The sequence below is a fragment of the Paroedura picta genome, unplaced genomic scaffold (assembly GCF_049243985.1).
Source record: "Paroedura picta isolate Pp20150507F unplaced genomic scaffold, Ppicta_v3.0 Ppicta_v3_sca21, whole genome shotgun sequence".
Classification (NCBI taxonomy): Eukaryota; Metazoa; Chordata; class Lepidosauria; order Squamata; family Gekkonidae; genus Paroedura; species Paroedura picta.
The window spans coordinates 233,787-255,269 of record NW_027518618.1 but is presented as its reverse complement, the minus strand read 5'-3'; the positions used below and the strand labels follow the sequence as shown (position 1 = coordinate 255,269).

At 54.1% G+C, this 21,483-nt stretch overlaps 1 protein-coding gene across 2 annotated transcripts; it reads left to right on the top strand.

Moving 5' to 3' along the window:
* Positions 1 to 1,261: 1,261 nt before the first annotated feature.
* On the top strand, positions 1,262 to 17,306 carry ECH1 (enoyl-CoA hydratase 1). 2 transcript variants are annotated; one of them, XM_077318741.1, is made up of 10 exons: positions 1,262 to 1,381; positions 3,938 to 4,115; positions 5,987 to 6,075; positions 9,464 to 9,588; positions 9,679 to 9,727; positions 11,580 to 11,644; positions 11,853 to 11,923; positions 12,328 to 12,399; positions 15,029 to 15,179; positions 16,805 to 17,306. In XM_077318741.1, the coding sequence occupies exons 2-10, from the start codon at positions 3,979 to 3,981 to the stop codon at positions 16,907 to 16,909; spliced, it is 864 nt and encodes a 287-aa protein (XP_077174856.1). In that variant the 5' UTR covers positions 1,262 to 1,381; positions 3,938 to 3,978; the 3' UTR covers positions 16,910 to 17,306. The 2 variants fall into 2 exon arrangements, with proteins under 2 accessions (XP_077174856.1, XP_077174855.1); XM_077318740.1 differs by having other exon boundaries at positions 1,328 to 1,505.
* Positions 17,307 to 21,483: the final 4,177 nt, after the last annotated feature.

Sequence of the window (21,483 nt, the reverse complement as noted above, 5' to 3'; positions counted from 1 at the left end):
CACAACAGATACACAGACACACCTCTTTGCTCTGTCAATCTTAGAGGTTAACATTTTTCCTCAGGTTCTATCTTTGGAATCCTTACAGCTTCAGTCTGTGTTTTGCTTTTAGCATTGGAGCAAATGGGCTTCAAACACTGACTTGAAATTACAGCAAAATGCTGACATGACGTCCTGTCAGTTTGAGCCCAAGGTGGGATACAGAGATCTTGCACTCAGCACAGGCATACATGTTTGAGTTGGTGACAGACTTGCAGCCTTTTCCAGTTTTGTTTTATTTTAAGTCTCTGCTCAGGCCCTCCCTGATCTTAGCCACATCTCAGCTGCTGTGCAGGATTGGCCCTATGTAGTATTGGGATGGGAGATCAGCCAAGGAATTCCAGGGTTATGTATTGTAAACCACCTTTGTTGAGTGTCCTGCTTTGGAAAAACAAGTCGCCTGGCTCTTGAGGGCTCTGCAGACACAAGGGAGGGGTCATCAGGGCATAGGGTAATGGGGGAACTTCTGAAGCTTGCTTCCTCGTGAACTCCTGGGTGTAACTGGCCCTTTAATAGTGGCACTGGGACACACATGGGGCTCTAGATCCCTTCACATTTCTGTTTCCCTGCTGTGTATGCAACCCCTGAGGCAATCTGAACTGAGATGACCAAGGGGGCTACTCTTAATGGGGCAGGTCCTTTGCTTCTTGTAACAAAAGATTTTCTTGTATTCGGGCTAGTTTTAGGTCTAGGTTAATGTTCATCAGTAGCAACATGACTGAAAGCCCTTCCTACTGCAATGCAGGGATTGTCAATAGGCCAGCGTGCTAGTGTCACATTAGGATCTGGGAGACCTAGGTTCAAATCGCCATGTTCATAGCTAAAGCTTGGGTCACCCAAATATTCGGCCAAGGCTACCTTGCAAGGTTGCTGTGGGTAACATGGAGAAGAGACAGATTTCCACCGGGAAAGTGAGCTGTACAAGTGAACAGGATTGGGAGATAAACTCTATTGCCCGGGGGGGGGGGGCACGACGGTTTTCCAAGCGCAGCTGAAAACGTTTGCAGGAGAATGCGAGGAACGGAGGAGACTGCAGCTTTGTCGCAATAACGGGAAAATCCATTTTTTGCCTCCCAACCGCGGACGCTCTGCGGGGGGAGGAAAGAGCCGGTAACGATCTTTCCTCCAACCCCCCCCCCCCCGGCTTGCAATGGTGCGGCCCAGCCCGCCCGTCCCCGCGCCTCGCCTTGTCCCTGCCCGCCTCCGACAGAGGGCGCGCGCAACCCCTCCTTACCCGCCTTCTCATGGCTTCGGAGGGAGCCGATTGGCTACGCGGGAGGGCGGCCGCCATCTTCCTTAAGGGCCGGGCATGCCCTCTCTTCAAGAAGGACCACTCTGTCAGGTGACTCTCGGACTTTCTAGGCCGCCCTCTCGCTGGTATTCGCCAGAGCGCCCGAGAGCAGAGGGAGAAGGCTTCATGGCGGCGGGGGGCGCAAGGCTCGTCCTGGGGGGGTTGCTGCGCAGACGTGAGTAGGGGAGGGGGCGCCTCCTCGTCCTCTTTGGGAAACTTCGACCCCTCCCCGTTACTGGCCTCCTTTTGAATCACCTCCCCGTATTTGTCCGCCCTGACAGGAGCCCCTCTCATATGACCCTCTCCCTTACTATGCCCCTTCTGGCTCCCTCTTCGTCTCCCCTAGCCCCACCCTTTGTGCACATGCCCCTGGCCCCGCCCACGTTGGCTCCTCCCCCTACTCTCAGCTTCCTTGTATGCCCCTTCTAACTGGCCCCCCCTTCTCTGGCCCCTCAGTCTTTGGCTCCACCCCTATTATCTGAGCCCCCTTCTGTGACACTTCTAACTGGCCCTCCTCTGCTAGCCCCTCCCCTTTGTGCACATGCCTCTGGCCCCGCCTACTTTGGCTCCTCCCCCTACTCAGCTTCCTTGTATGCCCCTTCTAACTGCCCCCTCCTTCTTCATTGGCCTCTCAATCTTTGGCTCCGCCCCTATTATCGGCGCCCCCTTCTGTGACCCTTCTAACTGGCCCTCCTCTGATAGCCCCTCCCCTTTGTGCACATGCCTCTGGCCTCGCCCACTTTGGCTCCTCCCCCTACTCTCAGCTTCCTTCTGTGCCCCTTCTAACTACCCCCTCCCTCTTCTCTAGGCCCATCCCTTTGTGCACATTCCACCTGGCCCCCCCATCGTTGGCTGCTCCCCTATAATCTGAGCCCCCTTCTGTGCCCCTTCTAACTGGCCCCTCCCTCTTCTCTGCTAGCCCCTCCCCTTTTGTGCCTATTTCACTTGCCCCATTCTCTTTGGCTCCTCCCCCTTCTTGTAGATACCTGTTTTCACTGACTCTTGGCCCCTTCCTGGCTTGCCCTCTCAAATGGCTTGCTCCAAGATAAAGTCAGGGGTTGGTTCTTTCCTCAAACTGGCTTTCTTGATGCTCCCCCCCCCCCTCACCTCCTTTGCAACCGTGTGGAGGAGCATTTTGTACCTTTTCTGTTGCTTGGGCCTGCCCTGTCCTTGTAGCTCCAGGTTTATTTCCCAGAAAGGAACCTCCTCCCCTGCCCCTTGGTTGCAAAACCTTGAGGGGACAAAGGTGGCAGATTAGCTGCCTTCATCCAAAGCGAGGTCCACAAATGAAAAAACTGTGGCTTCCCAACAGACCAGTGTAATTTTTGTGTTTTTGGAAGGCCTAATTGACATTTTTATCTTGTGGTCCTTGATGTTTTTTATAATCATCACTGGATTTGCACTGTGAGCTGCCTTGAGTTGTGTAAAGCAGGAAGGCAACTAAACCAGTGTTTAAAATAAGTACATTTCAGGCAGCTGCTGCTTGAGCCCATTCTGAATTGTGCCTGAGATGGTTATTCAGTGAAGCTGGTAAGTGACAGATTCCAAACAGGCGAGGGAAATATTTCACACAGCAAATGATTAAAATGTGGAATTTACTGCCAGGGGATGTAGTGAGGGCTGTGGGAATAAACAGTTGTAAATTAGATCGATTCATGGAGGTTCAGTCTATCAGTGGGGACTTAAGGGCATCCATGGGGACTAATGGGCAGTCAACCCCTGAATCCCAGAGCCAGGAGGGAGTATCGGGGAAAGGCCTCAGCCTCTCTGTCCAGAGGAACTGGCTGGCCACCGTGTGAGACAGGACAGTCTAGGGACTATTGGTCTGATCCTGCAGGGCCCTTATCTTATTTTTAAATTTTGTTTGATTTTATACTGTCCTCCCAGCAAATCAGCTCAGGGCGGTTCACAATATTTCATAAAAACAAATAAGAGGCTTGCGTTGGCTATCCAGAGGAACTGGTTGGCCACTGTATGAGAGAGGATGCTGTGCTAGATGGACCCCTGGTCTGATCCAGCAGGGCCAATGTCATTATGAAGGCTTCGGTCTCTCTGCCCTGTAGTTGGCTCTCTAGAGGAACTGGTTGGCCCCTAGAATCATAGAATAATAGAGTTGGAAGGGATCTCCTTTGTGAGACAAGATGATGGACCTTCACTGGTCTTATCCAGCAGAGTTTTTCTGATGTTCTTATGAAGGCCTTGTCCTCTTAAGCCCAGTTGTTAGCCTTGCAGCGCACCAGGTTGGTCTCTGTGAGAGAGAATGTTGGACAGGATGGACCATGGGTCTGGATGCCAGACTTCAGGTGGGACCTGGGGATCTCCTGGAATTACCATGCATCTTCAGGCTGCAGACATCAGTTTCTCTGATGCTTTGAAAGGTGGACTCTATGGAATTGTACTGCACTGAGGCTCCCTGTCCTCCCCAGGCTCCATCCCCAAATCTCCAGGAGTTTCTCAGCTCGGCTGGGCAACCCTCTCCAACAATCCCCTGCCAGTGGCCCGGGGGGACCTGGCAACCCTAACCATGGGTCTGATCCAGCAAGGCTTTTGTGATGATGGGCGGGGAGGCTGCCCCTTGCCCATGAGCAATTGTTTGTCTTCTCTTAGGACTCTCCGTGTACCGTGGTCCCTGTCTGAGCTCAAGGCTGATGTCTGTGGAGACGATGAAACAGGACGGCCTGGGTAGCTATGAGACCCTGAAGGTGGAACGGGTGCAAGAGAAGGTGCTGCATGTGGAGCTCAACCGGCCGGAGAAAAGGAACGCCATGAATGCCGCCTTCTGGAGGTGATGGTGACAGGCAGCAGCTCCTGAACCAGAAGCAGGAGTTGCTCGTCGGCCTCAACTGGATCACTTGTCATGGGGCGGGAGGCAGCAGAATCTCCTGCCATTTCTGTCCTTAGAGCTTGCAGGCCATCTGAGCTGCTGGCCCCCGTGCCGATTTCCACGGGGTGGGCATGCACAGTCCTGGGAGGCTTGCGCTAGGCATAAATCGGATTCTGTTGGACTTTGGTCCAAAGGGTCTAATAGCAGCCCGTTTCTGCTACATTCTTTCTGCTACAGGTGGCAACTCTCAGGGCCTGGCCTGGTGCCCCCAGCAAGTTCCTTTGGGGGTCTTCGAGCTGGAGGTGGAAGGAACCCTTCCTTTCTTTGTACTGTCAGGGCAGGCAGAGGGTGGGTGGGAGAAGGAACTAGAAGCAGTTTCAGCCATGCAGTTGAAGGGCCAGGTTTGAGTCCGCCATTACCTTTGAGGCCAACAAGATTCTTCAGGGCATCTATGCTTCCAAGAGTCAAAATGTATCTGAGGAAGGGAGCATTGACTTTCAAAAGCCCGGACCCTGGAAATCACGTCAGACTGGGCTCTAGATACAAGTGGAGTTAGCCTTCTGGCCAGGGCGGTTGTTGTCCTCTCACCCCCACTCTCCAAAGCTGGGCAGCTGATAACCTCTGTGCCAGATGCAGCGTCAGATCTGAATGGCCAGGTGGCAAGCATCAAGGTGTCCCCCTCAGGCTCCTGCTCTGGAGTTGGAAGCTCTGGACGCCGAAAGAGGGCCTCCTGTGTTAGGCTGAGGGCCCTTTTGGTCCGGCACCTTCTTTCAGACAGTGGCGACCCAGGAAGCCGAGCAAGGAAGCCAGGGGAGGGAGGACCACAGCCGCCAACGCTGCTGGCTCCAAGCAACTGGTGCTCAGAGGCTCACTGTCCCCGAGTGAGGAGCCGGGGTAGAAGAACAGCTGTGAGCTGGGAAGGAGCCCTGGCTCAGCAGTAGAACATCTGCTTGGCTTGCAGAAAGTCCCGGGTTCAGCCTCTGGTGCTTCGAGGGTCGAGGGCCAGGCAGGAAGGGATGGGAAAGAGCCGAGACCCTCGCTGCTGCCAGTGGACAATTCTGACCTTGATGGTCCAGGGTTCTGATTTGGGATAAGGCATTATTGTATTATTGGTGTCCAATAATAGAGCATCTGCTTGGCATGCAGAATATTCCAGGTTCATCTCCAGACTTTCTCAGCTGGGGTTTCTTGATGGCCCTGGAAGGGTTTCCCAAGTGGGTGGGAGGTAATTAAGTTTTATCTGGTGATGTGACTATATACAGCAGGGGTAGTCAAACTGCGGCCCTCCAGATGTCCATGGACTACAATGCCCAGGAGCCCCCTGCCAGCATTTGCTGGCAGGGGGCTCCTGGGAATTGTAGTCCATGGACATCTGGAGGGCCGCAGTTTGACTACCCCTGATATACAGTCATGTCAACACCCCCCCCCCATTGCACAATAATAGGCTGGGAGGGGTTCCGGTGGGCGTGTCCACAGCTCTGCCCCCCAGCCATATTCTGTACCATTGTGTCACTTCTGTGGTTTCTCGAGGCCTGAAGAAGGTTTCAGGGGGTTCTTAATGGGAAAATAATCGAGAAAGGCTGGACTAGGCAGTATGTGAGGTGACAGACTTCTGCCTCAGAGAGCCATGCTGACTTTAGAGATAATCCTGACCTTGCTGGGCTAGAAGCCTGAGTCCACATAAGGCAGCTCCATGGGTGTGCCTTAGTGTGTTTCCAAGGTCTCTCCTCTGTGAATACGTCTGCTCTTTAGAAACCAGCTAAACTAGTAAGAGTGAATTGCACAAGTTCAAACATGTCCACTTTTTTTGTCTGTGTTCTTTCTTGCCGCAGGGAGATGGTAGAGTGCTTCAACAGGATCACACAGGACTCGGAATGTCGTGCCGTGGTACTATCCGGTGCTGGGAAAATGTTCAGTGCAGGTGAGACAGAGAGAGATGCTGAGAACTCGGAGAAGAAGAGTTGGTTTTCATACCCCGCTTTTCACTACCTGAAGAGAGTCCCAGAGTGGCTTCCAATCCCCTTCCCTTCCTCTCCCCACAACAGACAGCCTGCGAGGTCCGTGGGGTTGAGAGAGCTCTGAGAGAACTGCTCTAGCAGGACTATAACGGGTCTGAGGTGGAGGAGCAGGGAGTCAAACCCAGCTCTCCAAATTAGAGGCTGTCGCTCTCAACTATTATACCAAGCTGGCTAGAGGATGAGTTTCCTCTACTTCTGAGGCTTTTCTGTGTTCTCCCTTCTAGCGCAGTCCTGTTGCTTTGAGGTTTTTTCCCTCTGTTGGTATGTTTTGCTCCCTCTAGTATTTCTATTCAATTCCGTCTCACACCTAGCGTTTCTGGGGAAGATGGTAGAAAGGGCTGTCGCAAACCAATTAACGGCATTCCTGGAAGACGCTTCGGTCCAGTCAGATTTCCAGCCTGGCCATGGGGTAGAGGCAGCACTAGTCTCCCTGACAGACAACCTCTGTCACCAGTTGGACCGAGGCGGGTCGGCACTGTTGATATTACTAGACCTCTCAGCAGCGGTCAACACAGTCGATCATGAACTTCTAGCTCGACGCCTCATTGATGCCAGAATACAAGTAACAGCCCTTCAGTGGCTGATCTCCTTCCTCCAGGGTTGTGGACAGAGGGTTGCAATAGGAGAGAGAACAACAAACTGCTAGCAACTTACTTGCGGAGTCCCACAGGGAGCGGTCCTATCACATTCAACATCTTCATGCACCCTCTTGCACAACTGGTACGGAAGTTCGGGCTGCGTTGCCATCAATATGCAGATGACACCCAGCTCTTCCTCCTGATGGATGGCCACCCTGACTCTCCCCCAGGAGCATTAGCCAGCTGTCTAGAAGCAGTGACGAGATGGCTCAAGCAGAGTCCTCTGAAGCTCAACCCTTCAAAGACGGAGGTCTTGTGGCTGGGTAGGAAGGGCCCATGTGAGGAAGCCAGTCTGCCCTCCCTGGATGGTGTGCAGCTCTCTACGGCTCACTCCGCCAGGAATCTGGATGCTTCCCTCACAATGGAAGCCCAGGTCCCAAAGGTAGCTCTGCTGGCATTTTATCATCTCTGCCATGGCAAGCTACTAGCGCCCTACCTGGCCCCAGAACACCTAGCCACAGTGATCCATGCCACGGTCACATCTAGACGGGATTTCTGTAACTCGCTGTAGGCAGGCCTGCCCTGAGCCTTGATCCAGAATGCAGTGGCCAGGATCATCACATCAACACCATGGAGGTCCCACATCCAGCCCATTCTCCACCAATTGCAGTGGTTGCCAGTTGAATTCCGGATTAGGCTAAAGGTTCTGGTAATTAACTTCAAGGCCGTACACGGTCAGGGCCCAGTGTACCTGAGGGACCACCTCCCTGCCTATGCTCCTCAAAGAGCTCTGCGCTCTACTGCCTCCAATCAGCTAAGGGTCCCTGGCCCTAAAGAAGCCCGCCTGGCCTGGACCAGGACCACAGCATTATCTGTCCTGGCCCCCACCTGGTGGAACGAGCTCCCAGAGGAGATCAGGGTCTTGCTGGAGCTAAAGCAGTTCCACAGGGACTGCACACGAGAACTCTTCCACCAGGAATTTGGTTGAGACCAGGTAACCAGCAACATCTGAAGGGCCCCCACTCCCTCCCAGAACTCCATCAGTGCGCTCTGCTCCAGGATCTCTTTGCACTGTTACAAATAGCATCAATCTTACTGTTATTTACATGTTATGGATTGTTTCTTGTATTGTTTATACGTATTATTTAAACCGCTCGGAGGGCAGTATATAAATTGAATGAATGAATCAATCTATCAATTAATGGTTCTCAACCTGTGGGTCAGGATGCCATTTGGGGTTGCCTGGCCCCTTCTGGGGGGGTCCCCAAGTTGATGGCAGCGGCAGTGGGTGGGTAGAGGCAGCGGGTGGCGGCTGCCGCAAGCAGTGGCAGGTCTCAGTGGGCGGCAGGCAGCGGCGGTGGGTGGTAGCCAATGAAGGAGGAGCCATGGTAATGGCCACTTCCACGCCGCCCGACTGTTGTATTCCTGTGCGCACTCCGCCCACGCACATGCTGAACCTGCCACCACCCCAGTTGAGGTTGACAACTCAGAGAGGTTGAGAACCGCTGAAATAAACAAATAAATAAATGTCTTACATAAAAATCTGCAGGGAGATACGATAGACACAAAGTGGTGTGATATCGAAGCGACCACCAGAGGGGGCAAAACATGGGCAGAACAAGAAGGAGGGTGGGGGGAGGAAACCCTGAAAAAGGCGGGATGTACAAGCAAGGAGGAGAAAGTGGAAAAGTCCCTAGCAAGATGTTGCTGTGTTGTCATAAGGAACCCAGTCCTTGTAGGAAATAGCTCCTCCAGCAGGAAATCTTTGCGCTTGTCCTGGAAGTTCTGTCCTACAGACCGGCTAAGAGTCAGCTTTACATTCTTGAAGTCTTCCCCCACCCATGTAACCTGAAACCTGTAAACCTTCTTCTAAACTACCAGAGAATCCTCTTTCTCTGATGTTGGGAAGCTTCTCATTACACCAGCGTGGTGTCGTGGTTAAGACTGGTGGCCTCTAATCCAGAGAACCAGGTTTGATTCCCCACTCCTCTCCTACCGGCAGCCAGCTGGGTGGTTTTGGTCCAGTCCCAATTCTCTCAATGCTCTCTCAGCCTCCCGTCCCTCACAGGGTGTCTGTTGTGGAGAGAGCAAGGGAAGGCGATGGGAAGCCGCTTTTAGACTCCTTCGGGTAGTCAAAAGCAGGACACAAAACCCCCAGCTCTTCTTGTTCAGTTGAAATCTGCCTCATGTACCTTGAGGCTATAAAGCAGCGGTCCCCAACCCCTGGTCCAGGGACCAGTACTGGTTCCATAGATCAGTCGGTATCTGGTCGCGGCTCTTCCTCATCCTCCTCCCCAGCTGCTGCCTCAGGAGCTGCCCTGCCACTCTGCCACCGGCTCACCTTTGTTGCTCTCCAGCGGCCGCCATGGCTGGGGCTCCCCCTTGGCATGGCACTGAGCAGCTGCTGCTGGCAGCGCCCCCCAGCGGGCAACGGGAAGTCAGGGGTGCTGGCGGGAAAGCAAGTGGAGCAGGGGCTCAGGCAGCGGTGATGTCCCTCGGCAAAAGACTACCCCCCCCCCCGGGCCTCAGTAAAATTGTCAAGCGTTGACCGGTCCCCGGTGATAAAAAGGTTGGGGACCACTGCTATAAAGGACAGAGCTTACAATCCTGGTGTAAAGAGTTCGAAAACCAGCCCACGGTATTTAAAAACCTTTTTTTTTAAATTTGTTTTGGAAGGTTGTTCTGAATCCTCCCCCCCCCCCCTCTGTTGTAGGCATTGACCTGGTAGAAATGGGCAGCGTGTTCATGATGATGGAAGGAGAGGACACGGCCCGGAAATCCTGGCATCTCCGCAAGAAGATCCGGGAATATCAGGAGACCTTCACTGTGCTGGAGAAGGTGTGGGGGAGGGAGGTCAGTGCCTGGCAGGGCGGGGCACAGAACCCGCTTCATCCTGGTCACAGGATCGGCTTCATTTATCCCCTGTAGTGCCCAAAGCCTGTTATTGCTGCTATCCACGGGGCCTGCATTGGAGGAGGTAAGCCACACACGACTCATTTGGGCTGTGCCAGTCGCCCAGCGTCCCTTCACCATTTCCCTTTCCCCCTCCCCGCATGCAGTAGGATAGGTTTGTGTGGGTTAGTTACACAGATCAGCTATTCCAGGAATGGCCAAACTGCTGGTTGGGGCTCATGGGAACTGTAGTCCGTAGACATCTGGAGAGATACAGTCTGACCACCCCCAACTGATTGCTGAGCCCTTCACCAAAACGGACACTTCCCTTCTCTTCCTGCAGCGCCTCAGTTAGTTGAGGCAAAGGAAAGCAGATAGGTCCAAAGGTGGAGATGGGAAGGGATCTTTCTCTCCTGCTCCTCCATCCTCCCTTGCCCAATAGCACAATTGGCTCAAATCAATTGGAAAGATTCTCTTTTTTGGCCAGACAGAAGGTTCAGCCCAGTTCCCTGTCTGGTCCTTTCACTTTCCTTGACTTTCATTTAAGTACAGATACTTGCCCCTTGGTGACACCTACAATTTGCAAGGATACCACTGCAAAGAAATGCTCGTCTCTCGCTCCTCGCCCCGTCCTTGCTCCCTTCCCCCAGTTTCCATGGAATGAGTTGCCTGTCTGCAGGCAGCACATTGGCTGAAAAACTAATTCTGCAAGCTAAAAATTCTACCAATAACTCCAAATCTTCGCCTTACAAATATTCAGCCACAACTTCCTTCTTTTGTATTCTTCTAAGAGGGAGTGGAGTGGAACTGTATATCCTCTGCTCCAGTCCAGTTTCTGTGTAGAATTTGAAACCATTTCTCCCAGCAGCTGCCGGCAATCTAGCTTAGCTGCTCTCTCGGCCTCTGAGATTGAGCATTTGCGGTCCTCCCTTCATAAACTTGAGGACTAGAAACTTGCTGTGTCTGTCTTTTTAACAGAGGCTGAGGTTTTCGGGAAGTCAGAGTTTGCCCTTGGGATTGGGATCTGCCCAGGATTGTGATCTGCTCTCCTGTGCATAGATCGAGGTACAGGAAATGGGAAGAAAAACCTAGCGCCGACATGAAGCCACAGAATCCCTAGTTCTTATCTTTCTTTATTTCTTTATTCATTTATTCTGTGAGGATCCAAGGTGTCTTATATCAGGGGTAGTCAAACTGCGTCCCTCCAGATGTCCATGGACTACAATTCCCATGAGCCCCTGCCAGTGAATGCTAGCAGGGGCTCATGGGAATTGTAGTCCATGGACATCTGGAGGGACGCAGTTTGACTACCCCTGTCTTATATAATTCTTTGTCTCAGCAGGTAGTGGGGGGCATGCTTTCCTTGCTGGGAAATTTTCTTAAGCCAGATGTTCCCTGGTGACCTGCTGTCGCCACTCAGGGGCTTCCTAAGACCATCAATGTTGTGACCAGAAAGTCATAGAAAACTACTTTAGCCAGTCCTTAGTAGAAAGTCCACATGGAGTTGTATTTAGTCTAAGAGAGCAGCAACAGGCAAATGATCACGACAAGCAATCTTTGCTAAAGACAGAGTACAAACGTCGCGTCAGGATATATATACATTTCAGCCCCACCCACCCCCCTTCACTAGGGTGCCTTTGCGCTAAAAGCCATTCCCACAGAAAAGCCCTTTCAGTCCCCAAAGTGAAAGTAACTCCAGATTTAACACCTGATTGCTGAACATTCCCCTCGAAAGAGACAGAGAGAGGTGAGATGAAGCAGTCACAGCCTGGACTAGGACCCCTACGGAGAGGGAGTCTCCCAATCAGTGGTGCCTGTAGGATAACATGACAATTGAGTCTGACCCACAGGGAAGGTTTCCTTCTAGTACAGTCGTAGAACATTAAGGAAGATTTTGGAGTCTCAGTTGGACTCAGTTGGTTCTGCTGCCTCTCCAGGTGTGAATCTTATCTCGGCCTGTGACATCCGGTACTGCACCCAGGACGCCTGGTTCCAGGTGAAGGTGCGTGGCCGTTCTTCTGCAGCCCCCCCCCCTCATTCCATTCACCTGGCTCTGACCTGCTCTGTGACAGTCCTGGGGAATCACTGGAGGGCCCCCACGGTGGCTATTTTGCAGCAGCCAAGCTGGCTTGAGACTGGTCAGCGCCTAGACGGGCAGGAGAATGCCTGGGAATCTGTTTAACATGAGCGGGTTCCCTCTTTTCTTCCAGGAGGTGGACATTGGGCTTGCAGCTGACGTTGGGGCCTTGCAGCGCTTACCCCATGCCATCGGCAGTCGGAGGTGAGGGTTGGGCTCCATTTTCTCTGCTCCCCCCAGCGTTTCCTGGATTCTAAAGGATGGCTGTAATCAGCTTTTGAAAACCTGGCCCTGGGCTGTCTTCCAAGGGGGAGGTGTCTCTCATGAGCTGCACTGCAAAGGACTGTGGGAAATCAACTCAAGTGAACAGGAAAACTCCAAAGCTCAAGTAGGCAGGCCTCTTTCTTTCTCCAGGGAGGAAGCGGAATGCCCTGTTCCTGGCTGTTCCAGCCCTGGCCCTAGAAGTGTGTTTATACCCCTGTAGTGCTGATGAAATCCCAGAGTTTCCTGACGTAACTGACTGCTGATAGTTTGCTTTTTTCTTCTGCTCCGTTTTACCTGCTTGTTCGTTTCTGAACCGGCAACTTTCCTTCTACCTCCCTCTCCAGCCTGGTGAACGAGTTGGCTTTCACAGCCCGGAAGCTGATGGCTCCTGAAGCGCAGAGCAGCGGTCTTGTCAGGTGTGTGTGTGTCGGGTCGGTGTGGCTGTGTGTTGTCTGGTGGTGCCGCCGCCTCCTCCTCCTCCACAGCCCCTTCCTTGTCAGTCTCCGCAGCAGCAAAGACAGCTGAAGGCTAGTGTTTATCAGGGAAAGGGCTGTGAGGAGAACCCCGAGGGTCCTCACCGCACGCTAGAGCAGCCATTTTGACTCTGGAGGAGCCTCTGAAATATAGTTCAGGCTTCAAGGAGCCCTGGAAGTGGGATGGAAGGGGGGCCAAGTCCACTAAGGCAGGCTACAGGAGAAAGGCTGGGGATCTCCGGGGGAGCTCTCTCAGAGCTTCAGGACTCCAGGGCGCCTCCACAGTCAAAAGTCTGAAAACGGCTGTGTGGGAAACTCTAGATTAGTATCACTAGATTAGTATCAAATTCATTTATTTATTTGATTTGTATACCGCCCATCTGGCGAAGCCAGCTCAGGGCAGTGTAGAAGAAGAGTTGGTTCTTATATGCCACTTTTCTCTACCTGAAGGAGTTTCAAAGTGGCTTACCTTCACCTTCCCTTTCCTCTGCCCACAACAGACACCCTGTGAGGGAGGGGGAGACTGAGAGACCCCTGATATTACTGAAGAGTTGGCTCTTATATGCCGCTTTTCTCTACGTGAAGAAGTCTCTAAGCGGATTCCAATAGCCTTCCCTTATCCTCTCCCCACAACAGACACCCTGTGAGGTGGGTGAGGCTGAGAGAGCCCTGATATCACTGCTTGGTCCAAACAGCTCTCTCAAGGCTGTGGCGAGCCCAAGGTCACCCAGCTGGCTGCATGTGGGGGAACGCAGAACCAGCTCGCCAGGTTAGAAGTCCATGCTTTTAGCTATTACACCATGCTGGTACAACAGACAACACAATAATAATGCAAATTAAAAATTAATAACAATTTAAAACATTTTAAAAGCATTAAACTATTAAAACCACATCTATAATTAGCAGCAGCAGTTATTTTAGTTTTTATTTATAATTATTATGATTGGATTTGTAGGACCGCCCCTCTCGGCTGTCAGTTTAAAAACAACATGATTAAAACCAGGTCTGTTAACTCTCTAAATATGGCTTCGACATCCCAGCCTCCCCCTCATTGCTCTCCCCTGTTGGTTGCCGGATCTGGATGTTCCAGGAGGGAGCGTGTCAAGGGGGGAGGGGGGGTTCTTGGATGCAACTTGTGGCTCATCCCCAATCTATTGCTTGGTGGAAGAGCTCCATTTTACAGGTCCTGCAGAACTGAGTGAGCTCCGACAGGGCCCACGTCTCCTCCATGGGCTCATTCCACCAGGTAGGGGCCAGGACCAAAAAGGCCCTGGTCAAGGCTAGGCACATCTCAAGCGGGCCAGGGACCATCAGCCTGTTGGAACTGGCTGAGCGTAATGCTCTTTGGGGCTATACTCGGGTATATATAGCGATGATTCTATTACAGTCCCTTTCCACGGGTGTCATTCCAGACGATGTTGTTAGAGGAGCACTTTTGTAGGGGTAGCCATAGGATGTAGGATCACATGCCCCAACCAAAACCATGGTGCAAAAGACCCCACGGGATGATACAGCCCCAAATCCCATTTGCCTCTTTAGCCACCGAGTCACACTGCTGACTCATGTTCAATGTATGGTCTACTAAGACTCCTAGATCCTTTTCGCACATGCTACTGCCAAGACAAGTCTCCCCCATCTTATATTGGTGTATTTGGTTTTTCCTACCTAAATGACTGGCCTTGGGGATTATCATGGAGAGGCAACCGCTTAAAAGAACCACCTTTTTTCTGAGGCTTCTGACTGTATCCTAAGGGACAGAATGGGGATTGGTGTATAAATTATTTCCCCGGAAAGAGACTCCCTGGGGGCCATTTTTAACAAAGCAGCTTGTAGGTTTCCCCCCACTCTGCAAGAATTCCCCAGGAGGCAAACCCCCTGCAGGCCTGCCCTTATCCTCGCTCTGAAAAAGGCAGCTAGTCCAGAATGCAGCGGCCAGAGTCCTCCCGGGAACATCTTGGAGGGCCCATGTCCGGCCTGTGCTCCACCACCTGCACTGGCACCCAGTTGAATTCCAGGTGAAGGTTCTGGTAGTCACCTATGAGGCCATTTGTAGTTTGGGCCCTGTGTACCGAGAGACTGCCTGTGTGTCTAGCCTCCACTCCCCAGAGAGCGCTTTGAATACTAATGAATACTAATCAGTTGGTGGTCAGCCAGGGCCAGGGCATTTTCCGCGTGCCCCCACCCCCTGGGGCTCCCTGAACACCTCTGGGCCCTGATGGAGCAGGCACAGTCTTGGTTGGGGCCAGTGAAATTATAACACCCCCCGAAAATGCCCCTGATTGAAGACAAGCTCCAGGTGAGCTGATGACATTTTAACACCAGGATGGTTGATACAACTATTTATATATTGACCATTTAAAAAAAAAATCATATGCTGACTGACTGTTTATCTGTTGATCGTTTTTATAATTCTGTTTTATATTTGTATCTTGCATGTTTAAATTAAATGCACTGCCCTGAGCTGGCTCTCTGGGAGGGCGGTATAGAAATTAAGTAAATAATAATAATAATAATATTAATAACCATGTCAGAAGCACCCTGGTCTCCCTCTGACATCTGGGCCTTTCCCCAGCCGCGTATTCCAAGACAAGGAAGCCATGATGCAGTCCGCCTTCGACTTGGCTGCTGAGATCGCCTCCAAGAGTCCGGTGGCCGTGCAGGGCACCAAAATCAACCTCCTCTACTCCAGGGACCACCCAGTGCCCGAGGGCCTGAAATACATGGTGAGCGAGGGACAATGAGGGCGGAGCGTGTCTTTGGCATCCGGCATCTCCGGGTCAGGGCCCTCGGGGACCGGGGCTGCGGAAGACGGTGCTTGGCCCAAGATCCGGGAAGGTGGAGGGCAGCCGGGCAGCCGATCCTGGGTGAAGGGCTCCTGCAGAGGCTGCTCCTTCAAATGTGACTGCTCTGTTTCACCTTTGACTTCTTTCTTTCACCATTGCGGGGCGGGGGAGGGGGGTTCTTGCCAGCGAGGCTCAGCAAATAAGTGTACCTGCTGGCGTCAGTGGATCTCAGGAAACAAATGTTGTTAAGGACCGTGCATTAGCGAAACATGCTAGAGGTGCTCTAATGTGTTTCTAGGAAGCCAAACGGGGAGTTGTCCATTCAAGGGATTTGGCACAAACAAAGAGGCTGCCGTTTCAAGGGCAATGCCCTACATAATGGAACTTAAACACGGCCTCTTCCGTTTTTCAGGCAGGAGAAGCGAAGCTCCCAATCCACGAAACGAAAGAGTAAACCTTGTAAATTGTAGTCATTTCAGAGTGGGATAAGCCTCAGTCGTGTCATTGTGCTGAGAGTTTCATTCGTCTCATTGGGAACTTCCCTCTCTGTAAAAAGCCGAACTCTCAGGAGACCTTTGTAAGATCTGTCGCATAGGGATGTGCACTTTGGCTCCGTTCGGCTCCCTCACTGAAGCCCGAGGCGCCCGGCAGCGCGGAGAGGAGGGGCAGCAACGGCGGTGCACCAGCCAGCTCTGCACCTGCATGCACACGCCAGCTGGTATTCTGCTGCCACCCCCCTGCGCCACGACGCTGGCCTCCTACGCGCCACTTGGGCTGCAGGAGGCCGAGCCGAGCCGAAGCGCACAACCCTACTCCCCAAGCGTCTCCCTCGAGAGAGCGGGAAGCGAAACGTCGGGAAGAACGCTGCAGGCTGAGAAAGTTCTGGGCACAGGTCTCTACGGAGGAATAAGACGGTATATTTAGAATATATAAACGGTATCACGCGCTTGGATGTTTGTGATAAAACACTGATAAACTGGAGAGGAATATTATTTAGAATATTGCCCTTGACACGGCAGGCTCTTTGTTGGCACCATTTTTGGCTTTCCCTGCTGTTTCCCTTTTGTTTTGTTTTGCCCATTCCTGGAATTTCCCCACCCGCCACACCATCCTGTGCTGGGCAGCCACTGCACTGTGGTCTCTCAAGGGGTTGTTTTGGGTGGCTGTGAGCATCATGGATGGAGGAGTCACACCATAAGGCCCGCGATGCACCAACTTGATTTGCAGGACACAGGAAACTGCCCAGATCAGGAGGGGAAGGGGCTAGGTTGCCTCCTTTTTGCCCTTTTAAAGAATGTGTAGATAGTTAGGAGCTATAGGGGGATGATTGTCCGACTCAGCCTTGGAGAAACCCTGAAACTCTTCCCTTGGCTGGGCCCACAGGTAAGTGTTGGCCTGGTGCCCCAAAGGAATGAGATTGGGGGCCTAGAAAATACCTTCCCCTCTTGGGTGGCATTTCCTAGGTGAGATGCCGACCCTCTGGGGGCTGCCTGCAAGAAGCTGTGTCCAGCCTGCTGGAATTTCCGGGCCAGTCCTCAAAAATCTGGCCTTGTCCCGTCCCCCAGGCCACCTGGAACATGAGCATGCTCCAGACGGAAGATATCCTCAAGTCTGCTCAAGCTGCCATGGAGAAGAAGACGCCCAAGGAGGTTGTGTACTCCAAGCTGTAGTGGCCCCATCGCCCTAGAGGAGGGCAGCCAGCCCCGGTGAAGAACGGTCAGATCGGCCTTCTGCCTTGTGCACAGACTGGACTCCCGGCCCTTGCAAGGGAAGGACCTCAAGTGCCTTTCAACAGCTGTGCATGTCGGTGAACAGCTGGAGTCTGACTGTGGGGAGAGGGGGCTTCAGGGATGGAGGGGAGGGGAGTAGAGGACTGGGGCAGCTCCCCCTCCCCCCTCCCTCCCTCCCAAGTGGCTGCATGTGGAGGAGCAGTGGGGAATCAAACGTGGCTCTCCAGGTCAGAGGCCACGTCACTACACCCTGGAGGCTTCATCCCGGCTTGAGTCTACAGCCCTGTGTCCGGTTTGCCTAGTAATAAACCTCAGTTGGGGAAGCTGCTTTTGTTGATTGATTGGTTTTTGGTTATTTATAGTCCACTATTCTAGCTGAAGAAGAAGAAGCCTCTTGTGGCGCAGAGTGGTAAGGCAGCCGTCTGAAAGCTTTGCCCATGAGGCTGGGAGTTCAATCCCAGCAGCCGGCTCAAGGTTGACTCAGCCTTCCATCCTTCCGAGGTCGGTAAAATGAGTACCCAGCTTGCTGGGGGGTAAACGGTCATGACTGGGGAAGGCACTGGCAAACCACCCCGTATTGAGTCTGCCAAGAAAACGCTGGAGGGCGTCACCCCAAGGGTCAGACATGACTCGGTGCTTGCACAGGGGATACCTTTACCTTTACCTTTATTCTAGCTGAGACTCAAGACCAGGGGTGGCCAAACATCATGCCGGCAGGGGCTCATGGGAATTGAAGTCCATGGACATCTGGAAAGCCACATTTTGGCCACCCCTTTTTCAAGGCAGATGACATCATGTAAGTGAAGTGCCATCGACAGGAGGAAGGAGGTCTGAGTCCGGGGGCGCCATGAAGGCCAACTGCGTTTTATTCTGGGCATGAGCTTTTGTGCGCCGGCCACTTCCTCGCCTGAAGAAATGCCGCCACAGGGGCTGGGACTGTCTTGGCCACTCTGCCCTCTACATGCCTGCCTAGCTTCTGAGATCTGTTGCGATCAGGCTACTCTGAGCCATGCAGGTCAGCTTGGGGAAATAAGGAACTGGGAATCAGCTTCTCCCTAGTCCTGAAATGTCACTCTTGTACCCCTTGTCAGTATCCGAGCAGTCACAAAGCAGGAGGCCCTGGGAGTCATGGGGGGGGGGGGGAGGCTATATCCTCACGGGGCCAAGAGAAGAAATGGGATCGACTCCACAGGGAAGAGAAGAAGAGCTGGGGGGGGGGGGGCATTGTACCCATTGTACCCTGCTTCTTACTATCCAAAAGAGCCTCAAACACCTTTCCCTTCCTCTCCCCACAACAGGCACCCTGTGAGGGAGGTGAGGCTGAGAGAGCCCTGAGATTACTGAAGAAGAAGAGTTGGTTCTTATATGCCACTTTTCTCTACCCAAAGGGGAGTCTCAAAGCAGCTTCCATTCGCCTTCCCTTTCCTCTCCCCACAACAGAGACCCTGTGAGGGAGGTGAGGCTGAGAGAGCTCTAAGAGAACTGTGAGTGACCCAGGGTTGCCCAGGTGGTGGCCTAGGGAGGAGGTGTGGGGAATCGAGCTTGGGTCTCCAGATTAGGGGCTGCTGTCTTAACCACAACACCTGGCTCTTGAGAGGAACTGTCAGAACAAGCCAGCGTCCTTGACTGCCACAAGGGCGGTTCTGGGGCTCATGCTGGATTTGCACCTGAGCAAGGAATCTGAGAAGGAAAACCTGCACTCAGAAAGGGTGCAACTGAAGATGCCCCATGTGAAGCTTTTTCAAACCGGCAAACCCGACCCCTTGTCAGGTTGGAAAGTACCTGGAGGTTTGGGGGTGGGGCCTGAGGAGGGCAGGGCTTGGGGAGGGCAGGGACTTCAAAGGGGAATCATCTGCCAACCGCCCCCCCCCCAACATGGCTGTTTCCTCCAGGGAAACTGATCTCTGCCACTTGGAGATGAGCTGTAATTCCAGGGGATCTCCAGGTCTCCCCTGGAGGCTGGCATCCCTGGCACAAGGCAAACGAGTCCACCCTGCAACGTGGCCAGGAGAACTGAACTCTGCCACTTGGAGGCCAGTTGCAATAGCAGGTCTCCAGCTGCCACCTGGAGGCTGGCACCCCTGTGTATTGTGGGTCGAGGTTAATCTTCAGCCTTGGGGGTACAGAGTGTGGCCGGCCCCTTTCCCTAGGGACGTGGTGCCGCTTTATTCCCCCTGGCGTTGGGAGGGGCTGATGGAGTGCCTGATAGGGGCGCCTGCTTTGCCCACGGGGAGTCCCAGTTCAGCCACCACTGGCAGGGTGCAGGGAAAGCCCTTTCCCTGCCGGAGACTGTGGAGGGCAGCTGCCCGCCTGAGCAGGGCATGCCAGCCAATTTGAACCGGTGCTGCGTAATGCAGCTGCTGTCTGCAATGCCTGTGCTTTTGCCCCCAGCACCTGACTCTGCTTGGCTGAGCTGGCCAACCCCATTTGGCCTCCCCAGGGGAGCGGGGTGGGGGCTCCGAGCTCCGCAGGTGTCTCCTGCCATGCCCAGAGCTGGCGCCAAAGCCCCGGGGCGTCTCCCCCTTGGCACCGCAGCACGTTCTCCGTCTCCCTGCTGCCACTTTGTCCCCACCTGTGACAAGCCCGGTCCAGAGTTTGCCCGGCTTCCTTTATGACATTGGGCCACGCCTCCGGTCACCCTCCTGCCCTTCCGTTGGCGGAGTGGCCTTTGCCCCAGCCTCTGCAGCAGCCCCGCCCAGCCAGGGAGACCCGCAGGGGGTTGTTTGCTGAATACTTCATGCAGGATGGGCTCTCCCCCTGCAAACAGCACGCCCTGCGATTGCCCTGCTGTTGCCCTCGCTGGCATCCGGGAGTTTCGGGGTTTTATTGCATCCACGTCCTGCTGGGTGTTCTTGCCAGTGGCAGGTGAGGACTGCTCCAGACAGTCGGTGGCTGGAGGGAGGCTCATTGAAAGCTCCAGCATGGCAGTGCTGACAGCTTAGGGTGCCTTGGAGGGCATCAAGCACCGCAGAAAGGCTTGCGGGACAAAAGGGCTTCGAATCCAGGTCACCCTGATCCTAACCTAACTCCCTGATCCCACCAGACTGAACTTTGGCCAAAGATCGGCCTAGAGGAACGCACTAAAGTTTGCTTTGGGTAAGAACTTAGCAAGAGCCCTGCTGGATCAAGCCAGTGATGCATCTAGTCCAACATCCTGTCTCCCACAGGGCCCAGCCAGTTCCTCTGGAGGGCCAATAACAAGGCAGAGAGGCCAAGGCCTTCCTAAGGACATTAGGGGAGCCCTGCTGGGTCAGACCAGGGAGGGTCCAGCCTCTCGTCTCACCCAGGGGCCAGCCAGTTCCTCTGGAGGGCCAGCCATAGGGCAGAGAGGCTGAGGACTTCCTAAGGACATCAGGGGAGCCCTGCTGGGTCAGGCCAGGGAGGGCACATCCAGTCCAGCCTCCCGTCTCACCCAGGGGCCAGCCAGTTCCCCTGGAGGGCCAGCCACAGGGCAGGGAGGCCAAGGCCTTCCTAAGGACATCAGGGGAGCCCTGCTGGGTCAGGCCAGGGAGGGCCCATCCAGTCCAGCCTCCCGTCTCACCCAGGGGCCAGCCAGTTCCCCTGGAGGGCCAGCCACAGGGCAGGGAGGCCAAGGCCTTCCTAAGGACATCAGGGGAGCCCTGCTGGGTCAGGCCAGGGAGGGCCCATCCAGTCCAGCCGCCCGTCTCACCCAGGGGCCAGCCAGTTCCCCTGGAGGGCCAGCCACAGGGCAGGGAGGCTGAGGCCTTCCTAAGGACATCAGGGGAGCCCTGCTGGGTCAGGCCAGGGAGGGCCCATCCAGTCCAGCCGCCCGTCTCACCCAGGGGCCAGCCAGTTTCCCTGGAGGGCCAACCACAGGGCAGGGAGGCCGAGGCCTTCCTAAGGACATCAGGGGAGCCCAGCTGTGTCAGACCAGGGAGGGCCCATCCAGTCCAGCCTCCCATCTCACCCAGGGGCCAGCCAGTTCCTCTGGATGTTCAGCCACAGGGCAGGGAGGCAGAGGCCTTCCTAAGGACATCAGGGGAGCCCTGCTGGGTCAGACCAGGGAGGGCCCATCCAGTCCAGCCTCCCGTCTCACCCAGGGGCCAGCCACTTCTTCTGGATGTCCAGCCACAGGGCAGGGAGGCCGAGGCCTTCCTAAGGACATCAGGGGAGCCCTGCTGGGTCAGACCAGGGAGGGCCCATCCAGTCCAGCCTCCCGTCTCACCCAGGGGCCAGCCACTTCTTCTGGATGTCCAGCCACAGGGCAGGGAGGCCGAGGCCTTCCTAAGGACATCAGGGGAGCCCTGCTGGGTCAGACCAGGGAAGGTCCATCTAGTCCAGCCTCCCGTCTCACCCAGGGGCCAGCCAGTTCCTCTGGAGGGCCAGCCACAGGGTAGGGAGGCCAAGGCCTTCCTAAGGACATCAGGGGAGCCCTAGTGGGCCAGACCAGAGAGAGGGTCCATCTAGTCCAGCATCCTTACAAAAGTCCCCTTCTAAATAAAATGCAACAATCCATTTAAACAAAACCAAGGGCTGAACATTGGCATTGAAGA

What these genes read in the sequence shown, in the direction of transcription:
- ECH1 (XM_077318740.1), top strand. Translation starts at nt 1,349, where the DNA reads ATGCCCTCTCTTCAAGAAGGACCACTCTGTCAGGTGACTCTCGGACTT. An exon ending in ATGAATGCCGCCTTCTGGAG is followed by an intron (nt 4,116 to 5,986) that starts GTGATGGTGACA and finishes TTCTTGCCGCAG; the next exon opens with GGAGATGGTAGAGTGCTTCA. An exon ending in TGGGAAAATGTTCAGTGCAG is followed by an intron (nt 6,076 to 9,463) that starts GTGAGACAGAGA and finishes CCTCTGTTGTAG; the next exon opens with GCATTGACCTGGTAGAAATG.